The 22,363-nt window shown below is 41.6% G+C and overlaps 1 protein-coding gene across 2 annotated transcripts in view; it reads right to left on the bottom strand.

Annotated features, from left to right (window-relative positions):
- The window catches only part of SLC16A10 (solute carrier family 16 member 10), a 124,851-nt gene extending 109,514 nt beyond the window's left edge, over positions 1-15,337 (bottom strand). For both annotated transcript variants that reach the window (XM_046004445.1, XM_046004443.1), the window contains exon 1: positions 14,742-15,337. In XM_046004445.1, coding sequence (XP_045860401.1) covers positions 14,742-15,078 — 337 coding nt within the window. In that variant the 5' untranslated portion in view covers positions 15,079-15,337. The remainder of the gene's footprint in view (positions 1-14,741) is intronic.
- Positions 15,338-22,363: the final 7,026 nt, after the last annotated feature.

A 22,363-nucleotide genomic window follows, 5' to 3' on the forward strand; every position in this document is an offset into this window, starting at 1 on the left:
TGCCCTTCTATTATCTTGCTGGAGTCTTGCTGCTAGGCTCTGTGACACAAGATGAAGGCAAAATACACTTGGGTGTAGCCCGATGGCCAGTTATTACCCGAATGAGGCCCAACTCCATTCCCCGCCAGCGAGCACAGGAGGACACCTCCTCCTCCCCGTACCAAACCTCAAATGTCTGGTGTGACGGAACTGCAAGAGTCAGTCCTGTTTCTTAACAGACTGTGCAATATTCCACCCTACTCCTAGTCAGAGAACTTAAATTCATTTATACTAGTTTCCTAGTTTCCCTAGACAATTTTTTAAAAAACGAGCCTACACTGAAAAGAGCTGTTTTCATCGTGAATTGTAAATGAAGTAGCCGACTCAGTTACTAAACTCTGTGAAGACGGATCTACAAGATAACATCTGCCTGTTGAACGGTTTTCCACCACCATCAATACTTTATACTTAAATTTGAAATACATAAATCGATTAAAACTATTCTAAGCTATTCTCATAGTCTCTTGGTCTAGAACATCTTGAAAATAAGACTTACAGACTGGCTTAATTGCATCACGGATGAAAGAAAGAGTAAATGTCAATAGCCCTACAGACAACAGAGAAAAAAATAAGTCAGTCTTAGGACTACACTTTGGAAAACTTAAGACAAAGATAATAGTACAATTCTGACCTTTGGGAAGTTGCAGATCTGAATAAGAGAACTCTAAATGCTAGAATTTTCAAAGCAATGAAGTTCTGTTCTTTTTTTTTTTTTTAATTTTTTAAAAAGAATTTATTTGTCAGAGAAAGAGAGAGACAGAGAAAGAGTCCAGGCAATGGGAGCAGCAGGTAGAGGGAGCAGCAGGCTCCCTCCAATCCAGGACCCTGGGATCATGGCCTGAGCTGAAGACAGACACTTTAACCAACTAAGCCACCCGGGGATCTCAAAGTTTTGTTACTTTTAAATATGATGATTTCAGTGGACACGAACTAAACTCCTTAGGAGCAGCCCCCAGGTCTGCTTGAGACAGAATTTCTGGGTTTCTCTTACTACATGTTCCCCTTGGAGACACGTGCTCTATCCAAAGCTCTACCACCGGCTTCACTTCACTCTGAGGCTCCGGGTTTGCGCTTCCAGTTACCTGCATGACATCACCCCCTGATGTCCTGCTGGCATTTAACACGCGAAGGACTGACTCAGTCTTTCCCCATCAGTTCCTCCTCCTCGTGCCCCTGGTCTTGACAATGGCACCAACCACAGCTGCCTATGTAATCTGTAGCGCCAGTACAGAAAGAAAATGTGGGGCTCCCAGTTCAAAAAGTCTTAAATGCAGATTCCAGATGCAGGCATCATCTCTGCTTCCACGTCACTGTCCACACCCAACATTTACTAAAAATTTCCTCAGGCGGTCCTTTAAAATGTTTCACAGCTGTCCTTTCTTCCCTATTTCAACTACTGTGCCTCAAATCTCACCCAACAACTTTGTAATTGGAGCTCACCCTTTCTTTCCCTCTGCAACCCAGTCACATCTTTTTAAGGCATTACTTCAGACCCCTTCATTATCTCCCCATTGTCTATTAAATCACATCCAAACTTCTTAACTCACCATTCAAACCTTCCATTCCCTAGCTCCACCATTCCTTTCCAGCCTTCCCTTCTGTGACTTTCCTTACACACACATCCTGGCTCTCGGCAAACCAAACCCGTTGCATTCACTTAATAAGTCCAGTGTGTACTCAGGCATAAAAAGAGTCCAGTGGGCCCTGATACAAACCCAGCCCTCACTGCTCACTAGCCTTAGCTGCCTATCTAAAACATGACAATCATTATAGCAGTTTTATCACATAATTATTGGGTAGATAAAACAAGTTACAATATAGAATAAAGCACAGTAAAACATCCATTAGTAGGCTGCCTCCTAGCCCTTGCCTAGGCCTCACATTCTACCTAAAACGGCTCTTCCTGAGAAATCTGAAATCGAGTCTATGGATACTTTAAAGCCGAACTCAAAAGCTCTATCTCCATGCAACCTTGCCTGATCAGCTCAGAAGTCACTTTGCCATCCCCTAAAATCCTCTGTCTTATTCATACTGCATTTAACATGTATAGCATATTGCCTTAGAGTCATTTACGTTTTTGCCTCCTCTCGTAATCGCTCATGTGTATGGAATACATCAAATGTATTCATTTCCTGCACGACCCTACTACATAGTTTGTGCTCAATAAATGAACATTTATTAAATGAAAATTTTTAAAAATAAATAAAAGGAAAACATTTTTAAGTACAGGTACACCCAAATTAATTAATTAAAGCTATTTTCAACTGAACAGGCTGGGTCTGGAGGAGGCGGAGGAGGACAACAGCACCCAGGATGAGACAGGGCTGCTCGTGCAGACCTGATCCTCTGAAGGATGAAGAGTCACCTGAAGAGTCAGGAAGTCCTTCCAGCCGAGTCTCCAGATGGTTCATTTCCATTCCCACTTTTAACCCCAAAAGAAGGCCTTGATCAACACCTGTGCTGAGAGCAGAGGAATGGGAACAAGGGTGTGCCCCACCTGCTAGGTGTGGCAGGTGAGAATCTAAAAACAAGTATACTCTCAGGCCTTCCTAGTATTCCCACTTGTGGTAACAAATTTACTCTAACATATTTACTGGTATGTGTCCCCTTGTATTTCTAGATTTTATATACAATTGTCAGGCCATTTTGCTGCTTTTAAAGGGCTCAAAAACTGGGAAAACACACAGTCCTAAAAGCAACAAAATATAATTTAAAGTTAATTTTTAAAAATAGCATTGACACTTATCAAATTAGCAAATATTAACAAAAATAAAACTTAACACTGTTAGGGTGTTCAGGAAGCCAACATATTGTTGGCGCACAGTAAACTGCTTGAAGTTTTCTAAAGAACAATCTGGCAATGTGTAACAAGTGTTATAAAATTGTGCATACCCTTTGAACCAGTAATCTCACTTTTGGACATGTACCCCAAGGAAGCAATCCAAGGGAGAAAAAACAATTTCTTTGTTCAAAGATGTATACAGATAGGATACTTATATTGCATAACACTGCCTACAGTTCAAACATCCAACAAAGGAGGACTGGTTAGTAATCTCTGATAGAGCAGTATGGCAGAAGGCCACACTTACTGAAAACCTGAAGCAGGTATACTGTGTGCTGTAGAAAAATGCACCTTAAGAATGTTCACTGAGAGGGGCGCCTGGGTGGCTCAGTGGGTTAAAGCCTCTGCCTTTGGCTCAGGTCGTGATCCCGGGGTCCTGGGATCGAGTCCCGCATCGGGCTCTCTGCTCCACGGGGAGCCTGCTTCCTCCTCTCTCTCTGCCTGCCTCTCTGCCTAGTTGTGATTTCTGTCAAATAAATAAAATATTAAAAAAAAAAAAAAGAATGTTCACTGAGAAACAGAAAACAAAAGTTTTTTGTAAGATGGTATCAACACTCACTTAGAAGCAAAATATAATCTGAACTGACATGAGACTATTTATGGTCTTTATTTGTCCACTTGCTCTGAATACCCATAGATTTTGCTGCAGAAATATCAATGTATTTGATTACAGGGGGCCACCCCATATTCCCCGTAGGGTGTTAAAAAATTGAGATGGTTGTAACAGTTTACTTTTTTAAAGTCCAAAAAAGTCTGAACCCCAAAGATATATGGCCCCAAGAGTGTCAGATAAGAGACTGTGGCTCTGTACTAATGACATGTGTACATATGCAAGAATATTTGTATGTAGGGGCGCCTGGGTGGCTCAGTGGGTTAAGGCCTCTGCCTTCAGCTCAGGTCATGATCCCAGGGACCTAGGATCGAGCCCCACATCGGGGGGTCTCTGCTCAGCAGGAATCCTGCTTCCTCCTCTCTCTCTGCCTGCCTCTCTGCCTACTTGTGATCTCTGTCTGTCAAATAAATAAAATCTTTAAAAAAAAAAAAAAAGGGGGTGCCTGGGTGGCTCAGTGGGTTAAGCCGCTGCCTTCGGCTCAGGTCATGATCTCAGGGTCCTGGGATCAAGCCCCGCATCAGGTTCTCTGCTCAGCGGGGAGCCTGCTTCCCTCTCTCTCTCTGCCTGCCTCTCTGCCTACTTGTGATCTGTCTGTCAAATAAATAAATAAAATCTTTAAAAAAAAAAAAAGAATATTTGTATGTAAGTATCTGTTATGAATTTAAAGTAAAAGAGTAAGTTTGGTATTCCTTGGCTTTCCATTTCCAGCCTATTCCATAATTAACATTTTTGTCTGAGTAGAAAGAGACAAAATCTAACACACGCACAGCTAAAACTCCATCCATCTATCATTTATTCCTCCAAAACAACTTATTCTTAGGGCAAGTTTACTATTATAGTCATGAAAGTTAATGTCTAATGTTAATCATGAATTATTTTTAATATTAATATTTTTATTATAAAAGTAACACCTGTTCAACATGGAAAGCTTAGAAGCCACAGAAAAACCAATAGAAAGTAAGAAATCTAATAACATGGCACTCAGGGGAACTATGGTGTTGGGGCTATTGCTGCCAGAATTTGAGTGTTACATTAGTATAGAACAATGGCAACATTCTGCCCCCATTTGCACTAAAACATCAATTAACTTTGTGGAATGTCATTGTTTAGACAACTATTGACAAATGTGAATCCTTTGAGATGCCGCCATTTGAAAACTGGAACATGAAGTCAAAACTAATAAAAAGGATAATTAACCAAGATGAAAAGATTTTTACTATTAAAAAGTCACCAGACTTTAAAACCAATCTACCCAGAAGAGTCAAGAAATATCTCTATTTAATGAGTAGTGGTTTTCTGCTTTTATAAAGCATAGCTCAGAATTGGTTTTGGATTCAGTCGTTTGTCACAAGAATAAATTTTGATTCTCTGAATGCCTACAGAACACCGTTTATGCAATTTACTCTTTAGCCAAAAAAAAAAAAAAAAAGTAATAGCTGAACAACAGACCAATACATAAGCTCTAGTCAGTGATTCTCCTTCCTATGGGAGAGCAGCATTTCTTTTTTTTTTTTTTTTTTTTTAAAGATTTTATTTATTTATTTGACAGAGAGAGATCACAGGTAGATAGAGAGGCAGGCAGAGAGAGAGAGAGGGAAGCAGGCTCCCTGCCGAGCAGAGAGCCCGATGCGGGACTCGATCCCAGGACCTGAGATCATGACCTGAGCCGAAGGCAGCGGCTTAACCCACTGAGCCACCCAGGCACCCGAGAGCAGCATTTCTGATCAACTTTGTTCCCTCTTGATAAACACAGAGGTCTCATAATCCTTGAAAACTTTAATGCACACCTCCAAGGGTACCTAACCCTTCAAGTGAGAACCCTAATTTAATTCAGAAGATAAAGGTATGCTTCTGTATTTATCCACCAGCCAAGATTTGGTCACTTTCCTTTTAGTTGCATAATGAAAATAATCAGGATTATTTTGTTTGTTTGTTTTTTAAATACAAAATTAGAATCTTGACTATGCTTTTTTAAACTAAATGTGCCTTGGAGCACCTGGGTGGCTCAGTCAGCTGGGCATCTGCCTTCAACTCTGGTCATGATCCCAGGGTCCTGGGATTGAGTCTCGCATCAGGCTCCCTGCTCAGAGGGAAGCCTGCTTTTCCCTCTCTAGTTTCCTCTGCTTGTGCTCTCTCACACACACTTGCTCTCTCTCTCTCCCCCCATCAAATAAATAAAATCCTAAAAAAAAAAAAAAGAAAGAAAGAAAAGGGTGTAGATCCAACAGCTCAGTGGGAAGCCTGCTTCTCCTTTGCTCTCTGTTCCTCCTCCCTGCTCAAGCACTCTCTCCCTCTCTCTCAAATAAATAAATGTGATTAAAAAAACAAAAAAACGGGGCACCTGGGTGGCTCAGTGGGTTAAAGCCTCTGCCTTCGGCTCAGATCATGATCCCAGGATCCTGGAATCGGAGCCCCACATGAGGCTCTCTGCTCAGCAGGAAGTCTGCTTCCTCCTCCCTCCCTCTCTCTCTCTCTCTCTGCCTACTTGTGATCTCTGTCTGTCAAATAAATAAATAAAATCTTTAAAAAATAAAAATAAAAACTAAATGACCTCTGGAACTTCTGAGATGCTCCTCCCAGTGGAGGGAAACTATGCTGCCTTCTCAGACCCATACACCTCTCCAGACTTAATTTAAGCAGAAACCCAGCTTTGGCCCATGTGCATTAGTTCACACGTAACCCCATAACGAAAAAGAAAAATGAAAAAAAGACTTCAACTTGGAAATAAGACATGTCATTTCCTCTGCTCCTTTAGCTCTAGCTCCTATAGGCAAGGCGGGGAGTTATTTCTGCCGTTCCTGAAGATACCGGAGCAAAGAAAAGTACCGCACACACATTTGGTACATGTACGTGTGAAAGCACTGCTTCCCTCCCTCACTCCAGGCTCAGAGGGGCTGCCTCCTGTGTGGTGGTTTGCACAGCTCCTCGGGAGTGCTGGAATTGCTCATTCTGAATCACTGCCAGGAAAAACACCACGGTTCATGAGTGGCACCAGGCTAGGCTGGTGCTCAGAGCTGTGGTGAGCCAGCTGTTCAAGGAGTGTTTGGGAGTTTGTTTTTGTTAAGGTTTGTTTGTTTAATTTGAATATGAGATCAGATCGCTAACTGGTTTGTAATAACTCTTAAGTAGAATTCTACTCCAAAAGCAACTTCCCAGGATTTCTGGTAACTTGGGTAAAAGATATTATTCAGGTTCTAGAGAATATATAGGTAAATATGCAAAAAATAGTTTCAAGGGAGAAGAAAAAAAAGGCAGGGTTTTACGGTTCAGGACGACTTTAACACAAGTACAAATTTTTACCCAGCTGAAAAGACACTCTTAAATTCAACATAATAGATGTATATAGTGATATTATGTGCCACAACCCTAAACTGTACAAGTTCTAACTTTGTTATCTGTAAACGGAGGTAACAGCACACTACAAGACTACTCTAAAAACAATGTATGAATATGTATGAATGCATATGAAAGCTATTTATGATAAAGGACTATGCAAATTATCACTTAAATATGAATTACCTTTAAAATGCCATTCACAGGGGCGCCTGGGTGGCTCAGTGGGTTAAAGCCTCTGTCTTTTTTTTTTTTTTTAAAGATTTTATTTATTTATTTGACAGATAGAGATCACAAGTAGGGAGAGAGGCAGGCAGAGAGAGAGGGGGGGGGGAAGCAGGCTCCCCGCTGAGCAGAGAGCCCGATGCGGGGCTCGATCCCAGGACTCTGGGATCATGACCTGAGCGAAAGGCAGAGGCTTTAACCCACTGAGCCACCCAGGTGCCCCAAAAGCCTCTGTCTTCGGCTCAGGTCATGATCCCAGGGTCCTAGGATAGAGCCCGCATCAGGATTCCTGCTCAGTGGGGAGCCTGCTTCCTCCTCTCTGCCTGCCTCTCTGCCTACTTGTGATTTTTGTCTGTCAAATAAATAAAATCTTTAAAAATAAAATAAAATGCCATTCACAGGGGCACCTGGGTGGCTCAGTCGTTAACCGTTAACCGTTAACCGTCTGCCTTAGGCTCAGGTCATGATCTCAGAGTCCTAGGATCCAAACCCGCATCCTGATTTGCAGGAAGCCTGCTTCTCCCTCTCCCACACCCCCTGCTTGTGCTCCCTCTCTCTCTGTCTCTCTCTGTCAAATAGATAAATAAATAGATCTTTAAAAAAAAAATGCCATTCACAGAATGGTAGATTAGAATAGGTTGCAATTAGGTTCTCTGTCTTCCACTTTCAAGTTTGTTTTTGTTTCTTGTTTTGGGGGGGTATTTTTGTTTTGTTTTGTTTAAGTAATCTCTAACTCCAACAGGGGGATCAACCTCACCACCAGAGATCAAGAGTCACATGCTTGATGAGCCAGCCAGGCACCCCTCTGACCGACTGAGCCAGCCAGGCAGCCCTCTGTCTTCCACTTTAATCATAACTCATAACTCATTTGAATTCATGCCACCCCCCACAAATGTTCCAAGTGTATCAAAAATGTAACAACAGTTGTATAAAATCACTGTTTTGTCCCATGGCTGTGAGAAAAAGACTAAAATGGCCAACAATTTCATCAGACTCTTAACAAGGATTAACAACGACACTGAAGAGAGGAGTGGCACACTAAAGGTGAGAGGCAAGAGATAGCAGGGTAAGTTCTGAAAAGTGCAAGGCTTTTGGCTTGGCCAGAGCACAAAGAACAAGGTAGAGAGGTGAGAGGCGATGCTAATGGGTCAGGAAAGGACCAGAACTTGAAGGCCTCTGGTGTATAGAGTAATGAGTATCACTGCTGCCTTTAAACAGGATATAATCCTACGTTTTAGAGAAATCGCTCAAGTTTATAACTGAGAACAGGGAGATCAGTTAAAGCATTATGACAATAATTGAGGCATTAATGAAGGCATGAATTAAGACAGCACTGAAGGAAAGAAAGGGGATTGATTTTTGAGGCATTAAGGAGATAACTGTAAAAGGACTTGGTGTAATTTAACAAAATTAGGAAAAGGGAGAAATAAGAAATTAAGATGAATTCAACCAGAGGTGTCACACACCGAGAGAATTCAGAAGAAAGGACAGGTTTATTTGCCAGTGAGATACTGTTTTGGGTAGCAGAAGAAGAGTGTGTGGGGTGGCTAAAAAATGCTTTTTATTTTTATTTTTATTCATTTTGATTATGAGATACCTGTGTATCCAAATGGAACTGTCCAGATACAATAAATATGGGTCATGAACACAGAAGAAATTTGGAAATAACAACCCCAACAGAGTGGCTGGAGAAATGGGGTGTGTGGGACACCCAAGAAAGGTAAGAAAAGTGAAGCCAAGTACTTGGCCTAGGATGAAGCCTCAAGGAACTGCAATATGGATTCGACAAGAACCCGTCCGAAAAGATACAACAAATCACAACAGGAGTTCAGAGTACAATTTATCCTAAAAGATACCTCAAAATCCCTCCTGAAGTAGTTCTGGTATGTTTTTACTTTTGACTGATTTTGTTCTTTGAGCAGTTAACTGTATTGACAAAAGTTCCATGATAAACCACAGGAATACTCATTATTGTATTTGATCAAAATTCATTATATACTATTCACACTGTTCCATCTTGCTCTGAATTCAGAAACATTCTGGAAATGGAGTACAAAATGCTCACACCATACTCATTTCTTTATTATGCCAAGATCCTGAAACCATTTTTGTGATCTAATGACCTACCATAACAGGCAGTCTAGGTGAATTTACATGGAATATAAGACTGGATGTTTTAAGATGGAGGAGAATGGAGGAGATTCAAGCACAACAGCCGTGAGTTATCCTGGTTTTTCAGCCTCTTCCAGTGCAAATAACAGACATTTTCTTAGAGTCAAAGATGTATTAGACCATGAACTAGATCATTCATTCACCGTAACCAGCTCAACAAACACTGTGACTAAAAACCATCCTAGGATATAGAAATAATTAGTTATCCAGGCAGCTCTACCCCCCACCCCCCGCCCCACACACAAAGAGCCCTTAGCACAAAGGCCAGACAGAGCAGTTCGGTTCTGAACTATAATCAACCTCCTATAAGTTTAGGTGTAGCAAAAAAAACTACAGCATGTAAATATCAGCATAACTGTAAATGTGAAAACATTTTTTTAAAAAACCTTCAAGAGGGGCACCTGGGTGGCTCAGTGAGTAAAGCCTCTGCTTTCGGCTCAGGTCATGATCCCAGGGTCCTGGGATCAAGCCCTGCGTTGGGCTCTCTGCTCCGCAGGGAGCTTGCTTCCCCCTCTCTCTCTGCCTGCCTCTCCGCTTACTTGTGATCTCTCTCTCTGTCAAATAAATAAATAAAATCTTTAAAAATAAATAAATAAATAAAAGATCACAATTTGGAAATTATGAAAGAAGCAAGAGTCTACTTGACCAAGCCTCTGGACCACAAAGACATAGTATCTTCAAAAGGATATCATTAACTACCCTAAACACTGTTTATTTAAAACAAGTATGTTTTCAGAATCATATTTTAAAAGTGAATATACCATTAAAATATTTCTTTCTCGGGGCACCTGGGTGGCACAGTGGGTTAAGCCTCTGCCTTTTGCTCAGGTCATGATCCCAGGGTCCTGGGATCGAGCCCCGCATCAGGCTCTCTGCTTGGCCAGGAGCCTGCTTCCTCCTCTTTCTCTGCCTGCCTCTCCGCCTATTTGTGATTTCTGTCTGTCAAATAAATAAATAAAATCTTTAAAAAAAAATTCTTTCTCCAAGAAGAAAGCAGATAAGTAAGCTAGATTAATACCCTAATAAGATCCCAGAGTGTCCACAGCGCTGTATCTGAAGATAAAAGAACTCTTAATTCTTTATCAGTTCCATGAAGGAACTAAATATGTGCTTTCCAATATCCAGCACACTTGTGATTTCTAAGGAAAAATAACACTCCGGTAAAAAAGCATCTGATTTACCTGTACACATGTGAACAGGTAAAAGATTAACTGAAAAGAGACAGCTCAAGTTCTGTCTGCTCCCTCTGCTGCAGGGGTATGTGTGAGGCACAGTTCTGAGCATCCTGTCACTGGCAGCTAGGATAACATAGTGGGGCTGTGAGGCAGTCAACATTTTTCACTCATTCTCCTGCCTAACTTGTAGCTCAGCTCGTTTCCCTTTTCCAGAGTCCTAAATTCACGAAGTAAGATTTATTACCATAGAGAAAGAGGCTATCAAACATCAAATGCCTTCGCAGCCCCCACCATTCACAGGAATTTCCTTAGAATTTCAGCTTTTTAAAATAAGATTTAGTCCTGCTAAATTGCAAAGGCCTCAGGGAAATATTCTGTTTACTCATTTGTAAACCCCAGCAGATCAAAAGTCTTTGGGAACTGCTGACCTTGTTTCTCTCAGTTACCATCTCCAGTGCCCACCACAGAGAGTGACAGAAACTTGGTAAACTTTTGTAGAATGAATAACACGTAACATGAAGCTGTATAAATTAGCCTATATCTTAGTGTGAACGAATTTCTTCAGGGACTTTCCTGAGAAGTTTTCTGTAGATTGTCAGTTGCATTGGAAGAGTTAAGATAATCCTGAAGAGGGCCGCCTGGGTGGCTCAGTCAGTTAAGCCTCTGCCTTCACAGAGGTCACCATTCCAGCATTCTGGGTTGGAGCCCTGCATCGGGTTCTCCACTCGGTGGTGAGTCCGCTTCTCCCTCTCCCTCTGTGAGCTCTCTCTTGCACGCTCTCTCAAACTAAAAAAGATAACCCTGAAAGAAGTAAGCCTGAGAAAGTCTCCTTTCCAGTTCTGTCTGGAAACATCCTACCATGCATGGATCAGTCTAGAGGAATGTGGTTCTTCAAAGGAAACCCCATACTTCTGCTGAATGCCATTTGAAATTATCTTGTTTCTCACTGGAAGTCCCTCTACAACAAACTATTTCAATGAGACATTAACAATTGGCAATACTTTATTGACAGTATTGACTTCAATACTTTATTGAAGACCAAGAAACAGGGACCCTTGTCTTTCAGACTTCTTTTCTAACCCTAGAATTCCTGGTATGGTACTCAATTCCTAATGCTTGAATTAGTCAACAAAATAAACAAAGCTATATTAACAGAATGTTATCATGCCAGTGCAAAGGATCAATCATTAAAAACCCAGTTTCTGGAGTCAGATAAACCCGAGGTTGAATCCTGGCTCCACTACTTACTCTGTAAGCCTGAGTTTCCACATTGCAAAGATATTAAGTTAACCCTGTATCACGGAGGTGCAGTAAAGTTTAAATAGGAATGCATAGAGGTGCTTCGCACTGGGCCTGGCACGTAGTTAGTTCTCAAGAAAAGTGAGCCATCATTTAGAAACCTAGATTCACTTTCCACCACTACCTTCCTATGCGTCCTTGGGCTCATCACCAGGAAGAAGCCGATGAAAACAGGAAAACAAAATTAAGTGGTCGCTAATGCTAGGATTATCAATCACAAATAAGGTAACAGATAACGGACCAAAACTTTTTGAAAAATAAAAGCCTCAAACAATTCAGTTATTTTTGGCACTGTACTGGAAGCTTGCATATGTTTAATCACAGATGACTCAGCATCAGAATATCAAAATGAAAAAGCCTGAACAGGCAGACTTCAGGTTTTCTCAAACACTTCAGTGCCCGTTGTGAAGGATGGACTTTATGAAACACGTCTGTGTGTGTGTGTGTTGGGGGTGGGGGGACAGGTCTCAGTATTAACTGGCTTAAAGAAAATCATGTTACCACTTTTTTTTTCCCCACAGATGAGGTTAAATCTTTTTTTCTTCCTTAGACCTTAAAATTCTTCAATTTTCAGCTCTGTATAGCATAGCATACAAGTAAAAGTCACTGTTCAGTCTAGCTGCTGTGTTATACAGAACCATTACAAGTACACAGGCAGGGGGTGCCTGGGTGGCTCAGTGGGTTAAAGCCTCTGCATTCAGCTCAGGTCATGATTCCAGGGTCCTGGGATTGAACCCCGCGTTGGGCTCTCTGCTCAGCAGGGAGCCTGCTTCCTCCCTCTCTCTCTCTGCCTGCCTCTCTGCCTACTTGTGATCTCTGTCTGTCAAATAAATAAATAAAATCTTTAAATAAAAAAAAGTACACAGGCAGGCACCCAGAGCACAGGTTGGTTCCCAGTCACCACAGAACTGTGCTCTGGGTGGGCACCTTTGTGCAAGGGCACAGTCATACACCACAGTCATGCAGATAAACACAGAGATCTTCAGCATTTAACTGGCTTAACTGGTTTACCTGTGTAACTGTACAATATACACCCCCACATACACAAACATGACAAAGTGGAATTACAAAAATTCAAGAGAGCAGGTCCCTCCCTCATGCTCAACTGGCCAGTACTGGGATACTGTCGCCAGCAGGATCTCTGGGGATGTGAAAAGTGGGTAGAGGCTTCTACACTGTAGAACTCGGATCCCCGGCAAAACTACGGCCTTTCCCCAGCAGTTGCTCACTCACTCACAAAGTCACTCTCATAAAATGAAGATACGAGGAAAAAAACCCACGATAGCAAATGAACTACTCACCTGAGTTTTCAAGAACAGTGATAAACAAAAGATTGTTGTCTTGTTGTTTCAACTGCATTAAAAATCTGCAAACCCAGGCAAGAATATGCTAAATGCTGAAGAAACCAGTCTTAAAATGCTGAGTGTCAATTCTGCCTCCTTGACCTCTTCCTTATCAGATGCCCAATGCTCACATAAAAAAGATTATTTTTGTTCAATACTGCATATGCATGTCAATTCTGCTAAACTTTATAACACCTGCCTTCTATTAAAAATAAATACAGGACATTACATTTCTAACACTGTGACCTGTGTAACACAGTAGTTTAAGAGCTATTTAAGGAACAGAAATTCCAGGTTAAATATGGTATATTATCACATGTGCAAAGAGACAATGTACAAGAACACTCATTGCAGCATTGTTTATATTAAGTCTGGAAGTAATCTAAATAGTTATTAAAGGGAGAATGTATTAGTAAAGTATAATATACATTCATACAATGGAAAAACCTGAGTTAAAACGTAAGAATTTAAGCTATCAGCCCAACTGAGGTGTTCTGTGGATAAACTGCAAACAATGCAGAGTAGAAGAAAAGCAAGCTGCAGAATGATCCATGTAATACTACTTATATAAGGTTTTAAAACTCCCAACATTACCTCTGCCTCAGAATTTGTTATAACAGTCTTGCATGTTCCTTGCATGCACACTAAAGACCTAAGGAATATTCACTGTAAAAACAGAATATTAAAGTTAAAAAAAAATGACTATCAATCATATAAAGTTTCCCCAATGGCAGGGAGGAGCCTTATTTAGTAATGGAAGTCACTTAGCCCTTTAAGTCATAAGATGTGTGTTCTATCTCCATTCTGCTACTCACCAAGACACTATTTTTACCTACCTTCAGTTTGCTCACCTAAATAGGGTTGATAACAACTGCATCGCAAGCTACCATAAAATAATGTATGTAGAAGAGTTTATACAAAAGCACTTGGACTTGGTTTTTGCCTATCTGTCAAGAGATCACATAATAACGCTCTAGAGGGGAAAAAATGTTGAGTCTGCGCTTTTTCATCCAGTCTCATATATGGTTAAATACGACAAAGAACATAACAGGAAAGGGCAACCCCTCACCTTCCTCCTCCCAGTCCCTGATCTGGCTGCCCCCTATGCTTTCTATATTAAGCACACAGTGCACCACCACCACCACCCCCCCCCCCCCAAAAAAAAACACGAAACCGTGACTCTTCCAGGGCTCCCTTCGGAACTCACCGTGACCTTGGAATAAATCTCTTTAATCCCGCCAACCCTGCCTCCCTCACCACACACACACACACCCCTCTTGACAGCCCTGGAGACAGATGAACGAAAACCCAACGGTCTTGGCCACATAAGAGACCGTAAAAATCCCAGTGCGATGTTGCTGGGTTTGAAAGGCTCTGTTTGTTTTCAAAAATTAAGAGAGAAGTATACCGCAGACGCTTAAACGCTACTCTTAGATCTGGGCAAGTAAGTTCTGCGACTTGTTTCCAAACACCCCGTCCCCACATCTGGATTCAATACAAAGCCAGGCACACGGCGGCCCCCGGAGCGACAGGCTGCGTTCGCAGCGGGACAGACCCACCTCTCACACCCTCGCGCACACAAGCACCCACCCAGGCGCACACGCGGGCGCCGACACACACTCCGCACGCGGGATGCGCTCCGGGGCCCGGGGCCCGCTCTCCCCCCACTCCCGGCTGGCGCGGCGGGCTCCGCGCCTCACCTGTCTTGAAGACCATTTTGTCATCGTCCTTGGACCCGAAGGTCTTCAGCATGGCCACGAAGAGCACCCCGCAGGCGTTCTGGATGCCGAACACCGACCCATTGCACCACATGGCGGCAAGCATCACCAGCCAGCCCCAGCCGCCCTCGGGACGCTGCGGGGGCTCAGCGCCCGCGGGCCCGCTCAGCTCTACCTCCACCTTCTCCACAGACGCCTCGGGGCCGTCCGAGGGTCCCGAGCCGGGCAGCGGAGCGACGCCCACGGTGGGCGCGGGGCCCGGTGGCTGCGCCTCGCTCGTCCCCCGCGCGGCGGCGGGCTCCTCGGGGAAGGGCACCATGGCCCGAGGCGGCCCCCTCGGGCGCCAGGGGAGCGCGAGGGGTGCGAGTTGCCGGCGGGCTCGCGGAGGAGCTGCCGAGCGCCGAGCCGGCGGGCTGGCGAGGCCGAGGCGAGGGCGGTGGAACCCCCGGTGGGCCGGCGGCGCAGGGCGCGGAGGCTGCCGCAAGGAGGAAGGCGGAGGAGAGCGAGCACTTCAAAGCCTCGGGAGTCGGGCCTCCTGTCCACAGCCCCGCACCCCCCACTGCGACCGCGGCCCGCCAGCGGGCTCTTAAAGACGCCCCCCGCCCCGCCGGCTGGGGGCGTGGCCGGAGCGGGACGTGCCCCGGACTCTCCAGATGATTGGGCTTCAGGAGAGCGGAGGCGGGGCCCACCCGCCCGGAGGAGCCAAGACCCAGGTGCCCGCGGGTGGCCGTCTCTGCGCGCGCGCCTGGGGCAAGGCCTCCTCCTACCCAGTTGGGGGTCACAGATGTGCAGGTTACCTCGCCGCAAAGTATTAACGGAAGGGGCCCAAATCCTCCTAGGTACAGGCTGGGTGTGTCATCACACAGCAGCACGGGAGCTTCTTTAGCCTTAGCTCACTGACAGCTTCACAACCAAACTAACATTGCGTCTTTGTTTTGTTTTTGTTTTGCTTTTTGGTATGCACCTCTTCTTACTAGTTATAATATATAAGCTACGTAATGCCACCAGTCAGAAAAGGATTTACCGGATTATTTCATTTCTCCTGCTTTCATATCCAATTTCCTATAAATACCTGGCACATTAAAGATGCCCATTTTGTTAGACGCAGATAACACTTTTGACAGACAGCTGGAAAACATTACTTTTACACGCAGCACAGTTGTTTTCACTTTAAACAAAAATGAGCACGTATATGCAACTCTTCGGTCTCCCTGAAGCATGCAGCAGCAATCAATATATGTGAAAGAAAGGAAAAATAGCCGTGCAATATTGAGCACACTTCTAAACTTCTCAGCTACTCAGATTCTCCACTTCAAAGTCAAAATAGACTAGTTATTTTGTACTACGGTAGAGTATAAGTATGATTGATGGTATTTCTTCCCCTACCTGTTAATAAACTAATAAGAAATCCTGGAATAGAATAGGAGGCTCAGATGGTATTATAATACACATACAACAAAGAGAAGTGAGATGAAACCATAAAATTCTCTTCAAAATCCAGTAGAAGAGCTTCTACAGCAAGTCGCCATGGAGCTGAGCCCAGAATCAAACAGGGAACGTGAGTGGGCAAAGATAGGGGAAGAGCATTCTAGGTAGAGAAAATTGCCTAAGCTGTGGAAAGCAGGGTGTGCTTGAAGAACAAGGGGCATAGCTCAAATATAATGTGCCTTAGGGATGGAGTTAGGATAAGATTAGCCATACAAGTGCACAAAAATGAATGCACAAGGATGTTAAACCAGCATCGTTAAAAACTAGGAAAAAGTGGAAGCAAAGATACGCGTCAGTGGCTGGTTGATTAAATGCATACTACATGATCTCTAGAAATTGTGTTGTTAACCTCTGTTGACTTTGAAAGTTATCCATAGCATTTTATTCAGCAAACAAAGCACATCATAGAAAAGGGTATGGATTATAACATAAAATATAAAATAAATATCCATGAGTCAATACTGTTAAAAATAAATGATTAGCATGTTAAATTAAATTTAGCAATTCTGCTAAAAAAAAAAGATTAAGTATATTAAGCCTTCCCTCTCAAAACCCATGATCCCAGTCTAATCGTTAAAAAAAAAAAAAATTAAACAAGGGCGCTGGTTAAGCCTCAGACTCTTGAAGTCCGCGCAGAACGTCATCTCAGGATTGTGAGATTGAGTGCCTGATCAGGCTCTGTGCTGGGCTTGGAACCTGCTTAAGGTTCTCTCTCTGCCCCTTCCCCTGCTCCCCCAGGCACGAGAGTGCTCTCTCTCCCTCTCTCACTCTTGACCTGGGTGGCTCAGTTGGTTAAGAGTCTGACTTCAGCTCATCCCAGAGTCCTGGGATGGAGCCTCAATCAGGCTCCCGTCTCAGCGGGGAGTCTGTTTCTCCCTCTTCTTCTGCCCCTACTCCTGCTCATGTTCACACTCACTCTCTCTCAAATAAATAAATAAAATCCTTTTTTTAAAATATTTTATTTATTTGATAGAGAGAGATCACAAGTAGGCAGAGAGGCAGGCAGAGAGAGAGGAGGAAGCAGGCTCCCTGCGGAGCAGAGAGCCCGATGCGGGGCTCGATCCGAGGACCCTGAGATCATGACCTGAGCCGAAGGCAGAGGCTTTAACCCACTGAGCCACCCAGGCGCCCCTAAATAAAATTCTTTTTTAAAAATGAGACAAGTCCCAATTGAGGAACATTCTACAAAATACCAGACCAGTACTTCTTAATACCGTTAAGGTCATCAAAAATAAGGGAAGTCTGAGAAACTGTCAGATCCAAGAGGAGCTGAAGACAGCGTGAGGACTACATGAAATGTGGCATCCTAGACGTGATCCTGGAACGGAAAAAGGACATTAGGTAAAAAATATGGAAATCTGAATAAAATAAAATAAATTATTAATATTGGCTCATTAATTGACAAACGTGGAATACAAATTAAGGTGTTAATAATAGGAGAAACTGGGTAAAGAGGTAGGGGAACTCTATTACCTTTGCAATTTGTCTATAAATCTAAAACTGTTCTAAAAATAAAATTCGCTTTTTAATTAATTTTTAAGTAAGCTCTAGGCTCAACATGGGGCTTGAATTTACAACCCTGAGATCAAGAGTCACATGCTCTACCGACTGAATCAGCCAGGAGCCCCTACAGTTTATTTTTTTAGTTTATGTATCATGATCCCATTCTTGTACAAATATATATAATGTACATAACAATTTTTAAACGTGATATAGTTTATTTTTTTAAAGATTTTATTTATTTGTTAGAGAGAAGGGGGGGATAGAGAGAGAGAGAGAGGCAGGGAGAAGCAGACTCCCAGCTGAGCAATGAGCCTGATGCCAGACTCGATCCCAGGCCCCTGGGATCACAACCTCAGCCCAAGGTAGACCCTTAACCAACTGAGCCACCTAGGCATCCCAATACAGTTTATTTTTAAGTTTCACTTTATATATGATTGTTTTATATATATATAGTCTATATCACCTTATTTCTAAGCATTATAGAGTATACTTTATTTTCAGATTAAAGTTTGACATTTTTCACAGGGATTGATTTAGGAATAACTAAGACTTAAAGGTTTAAAAGTTAATGCTGACAAACCACTTAGACAGTGCCTGGCACACAGCAAGCTCTTATGAAATGTTAGCAGTTACTACCATTATTATTACTATTGACGACATCAATGACTCCTTCTAATGACTTCTCGATACCAACACTTTATTGGAATCAAGCAATTTAAATAGATGTTTACATATTTATAAATATAACTTTTATTTAATCACAAATATATCAGGTTAGGAAATTAAAATATGAAAACATTGAAATCTGGGAGTTTAGACGTCCTTGTCCTCAACTATTAAGTTACTTATTCCTTAAAGAGAAATTTATTCTCCACCAGTTACACTTTCCCCAACTCACAAAAGGCATCACTTACAAAATCTGATATAAGGTCTACAACACAAATAAATGGAAAGATATTCCATATTCATGGAAGGGAAGAAGTAATATTGTTAACATGACAATACTACCCAAAGCAAACTACAGATTCAATGCAATCTCCATCAAAATACCAATGACATTTTTCATAGAACTAGAACAAATAATCCTAAAATTTGTATGGTGCCACAAGAGATACTGAATAGCCCAAGCAATCTTGAAAAAAGAAGCACAAAGCTCCCTAATTTCAAACAATACTATAAAGCTATAGTAATCAAAATAGTAGGACACTGGCACAAAAACAAGCACGTAGATCAATAGAATAGAACAGAAAACCCAGAAATAAACTCATGCACATAAGGTCAACTAATCTATGACAAAGGAGATAAGAATATACAAGAGGGGAAAGACAATCTTTTCAATAAATGGTGTTGGGAAAACCGAACAGCTACATACAAAAGAATAAAACTGGACCACTATCTTACACCACAAACAAAAATAAGTTCAAATAGATTTAAGATTCAAATATAAGACCTGAAATCATAAAACTCCTAGAAGAAAACATAGGCAGTAAGCTCTTTGACATTAGTTTTAACAATATTTTTTTTTACCAGTCTCCTCAGGCAAGGAAACAAAAGCTAAAATAAACAAATAAAATCACATCGAACTTTGCACACCAAAATAAACCATCAACAAAATGAAAGGCACCCTGCTGAGTGGAACAAGATATTTGCAAATCATACATCCACTAAGGGGTTAATATCCAGAATATATAAAGAATTCATACACGTTAAAATACACTTTAAAAAAGGCTCAGTTAAGTATCTGCCTTCGGCTCAGGTCATGATCCCAGGGTCCTGGGATCAAGCCCCACATTGGGCTCCCTGAGCAGGAGGCCTGCTTCTCCCTTTCCCACTCCCCTGCTTATGTTCCTTCTCTCTCTATGTCTCTGTCAAATAAATAAATAAAATCTTTTTAAAAATTAAAAAAAACATTTTTTTAAATGGGCAAAGGGGGGCGCCTAGGTGGCTCAGTGGGTTAAGTCTCTGCCTTCAGCTCAGGCCATGTTCCCAGGGTCCTGGGATCGAGCCCCGCATTGGGCTCTCTACTCATCAGGGAGCCTGCTTCCTCCTCTCTCTCTGCCTGCCTCTGCCTGCTTGTGATCTCTCTCTGTCAAATAAATGAATAAAATCTTAAAAATAAAAATAAAAACAGGCAAAGGACTTGAATATACATTTTCCAATGAAGATATACAGATGGTCGACAGACAATGAAAACATGGTCAACATCACTAATCAAGGAAATGCAAATCAAAACCACAATGAGCTATCATCTCACACCTGTCAAAATTGCTAAAATCAACAACATAAAAAATAACAGATGTTGGTTGGCAAGGATGTGGAGAAAAGGGAACCCCTGTGCACTATTGGTGGGAACATAAATTGGTGCAGCCACTCTGGAAAACAGTATGGAAGCTTCTCAAAAAAAATTTTTTTTAAATAGAACTATCATGCAATCTAGCAATTCACTTCTAAGTATTTATCCAAAGAAAACAAAAACATTCAAAGAGATATATATGCATCCCTATGTAATGTCACATTATTTACAATAGTCAAGATATGGAAGCAACCTAGTGATGTCTGGGTGGCTCAGGTCATGATCCCAGAGTCCTGAGATCAAGTCCCACATTGGGCTCCCTGCTTCTCCCTCTGCCTGCCGCTCCCCCTGCTTGTGCTCTCGCTCTCTCTCTCTCTCTCTCTCTCTCTAGTTTTCTCTCTCTCTCTGACAAATAAGTAAAATCTTTAAAATATATATATAAAAAATAAATTTTAAAAAAGATATGGAAGCAATCTAAGTGTCCATCAGTAGAAGAATGGATACATACATGTCGTAGAATATTACTCAGCCATGAAAAAGAATCCAACAACATAGATGAACCTAGAGGGTATTATGCTAAGTGAAATAAGTCACACAGACAAAGAATATTACTCTATCATTTTAATTTATGTGGAACCTAAATAAAAAATAACAAGCAAAACAGGAACAGACTAATAGATAGGAGAAACATACTATTAATTACAGAGTGGGGCACAGGTTAGGAGTTGGAGAATGGGTGAAATAGGTAAAGGGGGCATTAAGAGGTGCAAACTTCCAGTTACAATATAACCATGGGGATGTAATGTACAGCGTAGGGAATATAGGGAATAATATTATAATAACTGTATGGCGACAGATGGTAACAAGACATATGGTAGAGGTCATTCATAATGCATAGTAATATTCAATCATTATGATGCACATCTGAAACCAGTAGGATATTATATATCAATTATACTTGAATTTAAAAAATTAACACAAAATCTCTCTTTCATTAGTAACTTGATCTGTTTGGAACTATTAACTCATTTACACAAAGACAGATTATTCTTCTAGACTATGGTCTGAGTGAAGGGCATATACTGAAGATTACCAATAAAAACAATTTCCAGTATAGTTAAGCCACAGGTCGGCTTTCCTTCATCTCCACTGTGCTGCCTTTCTCAAATTTCTAAGTTGGTGAAAAAAAAGAAGATCTCGTGATGTGAAATGAAATAATCAAACAAAACATTTTAAAAATAATAAAGTGCCAGGGCGCATGGGTAGCTCAATGTGTTAAAGCCTCTGCCTTCGGCTCAGGTCATGATCCCAGGATCCTGGGATTGAGTCCCACATCGGGCTCTCTGCTCAGTGGGGTGCCTGCTTCCCTTCCTCCCTCTCTGCCTGCCTCTCTGCCTACTTGTGATCTCTGTCAAATAAATAAATAAAAATCTTTTAAAAAATAAAAATAAAAATAAATAATTAAAAATAATAATAATAACAATAACAATAAAATGCCTTAAGCATTAAAAATCAAAAGTTATTTTAGGTTTCTATGCTCTTTAAAAAGATATTCTGGGCCCCCAATTGGATTCTGGGTTTAAATCTTATTATTAAATCTGGCAAGTTTGTGTTTGGCATTTTATTTTTCTAAATCAAAGGGGAAAACTTGAATCGGATTTTCTTGTCTGAATGTTTTTTACAAGAAAGTTTTTACTTCTAATTTTTTAAAAGATTTTATTTATTTATTTGAGAAAGAGAGCATGGGCAAGGAGTGAGGGGCCACAGAGGGAGAAGCAGACTCCCTGATGAACAGGGAGCCAAGCCAACGAAGCAAAGATTTGCCAGGGAAGAGAAACTACATTCTATTCCTATGTCTATACCTGCCGCCAACTCATATCGTATTATTGGATCGACCTCTTGCTTCACCTTCTCCATCTGAAAATATGGAACTGTTTATGTATAACTACCTCCAAATAATGGTATGCCTTAATGAGTTCCTATTTATTAAGCATTTTGTGATCATGAGATAAAAGAATTATTAAATACAAAACAATATAATCGTTCTTTAACTCTAAATGGCAGCAGTAACTTCACAGTTAGGTCTTTTCATCTGTAGTTTACATTAAGCTTATTATTTATAAACTAACTATTTATTAAAATATCCTTACTTAAAGGAATAAATGAAACAAGATGGGATAGGAGGGAGACAAGCCATAAGAGACTCTAAATCTCACAAAACAAACTGAGGGTTGCTGGGGGGAGGCGGGGAGGGAGAGGGTGGCTGGATTATGGACATTGGGGAGGGTATGTACTATGGTGAGTGTGAAGTATAAACCTG

Source organism: Meles meles, chromosome 5, assembly GCF_922984935.1.
Source record: "Meles meles chromosome 5, mMelMel3.1 paternal haplotype, whole genome shotgun sequence".
Lineage (NCBI taxonomy): Eukaryota > Metazoa > Chordata > Mammalia > Carnivora > Mustelidae > Meles > Meles meles.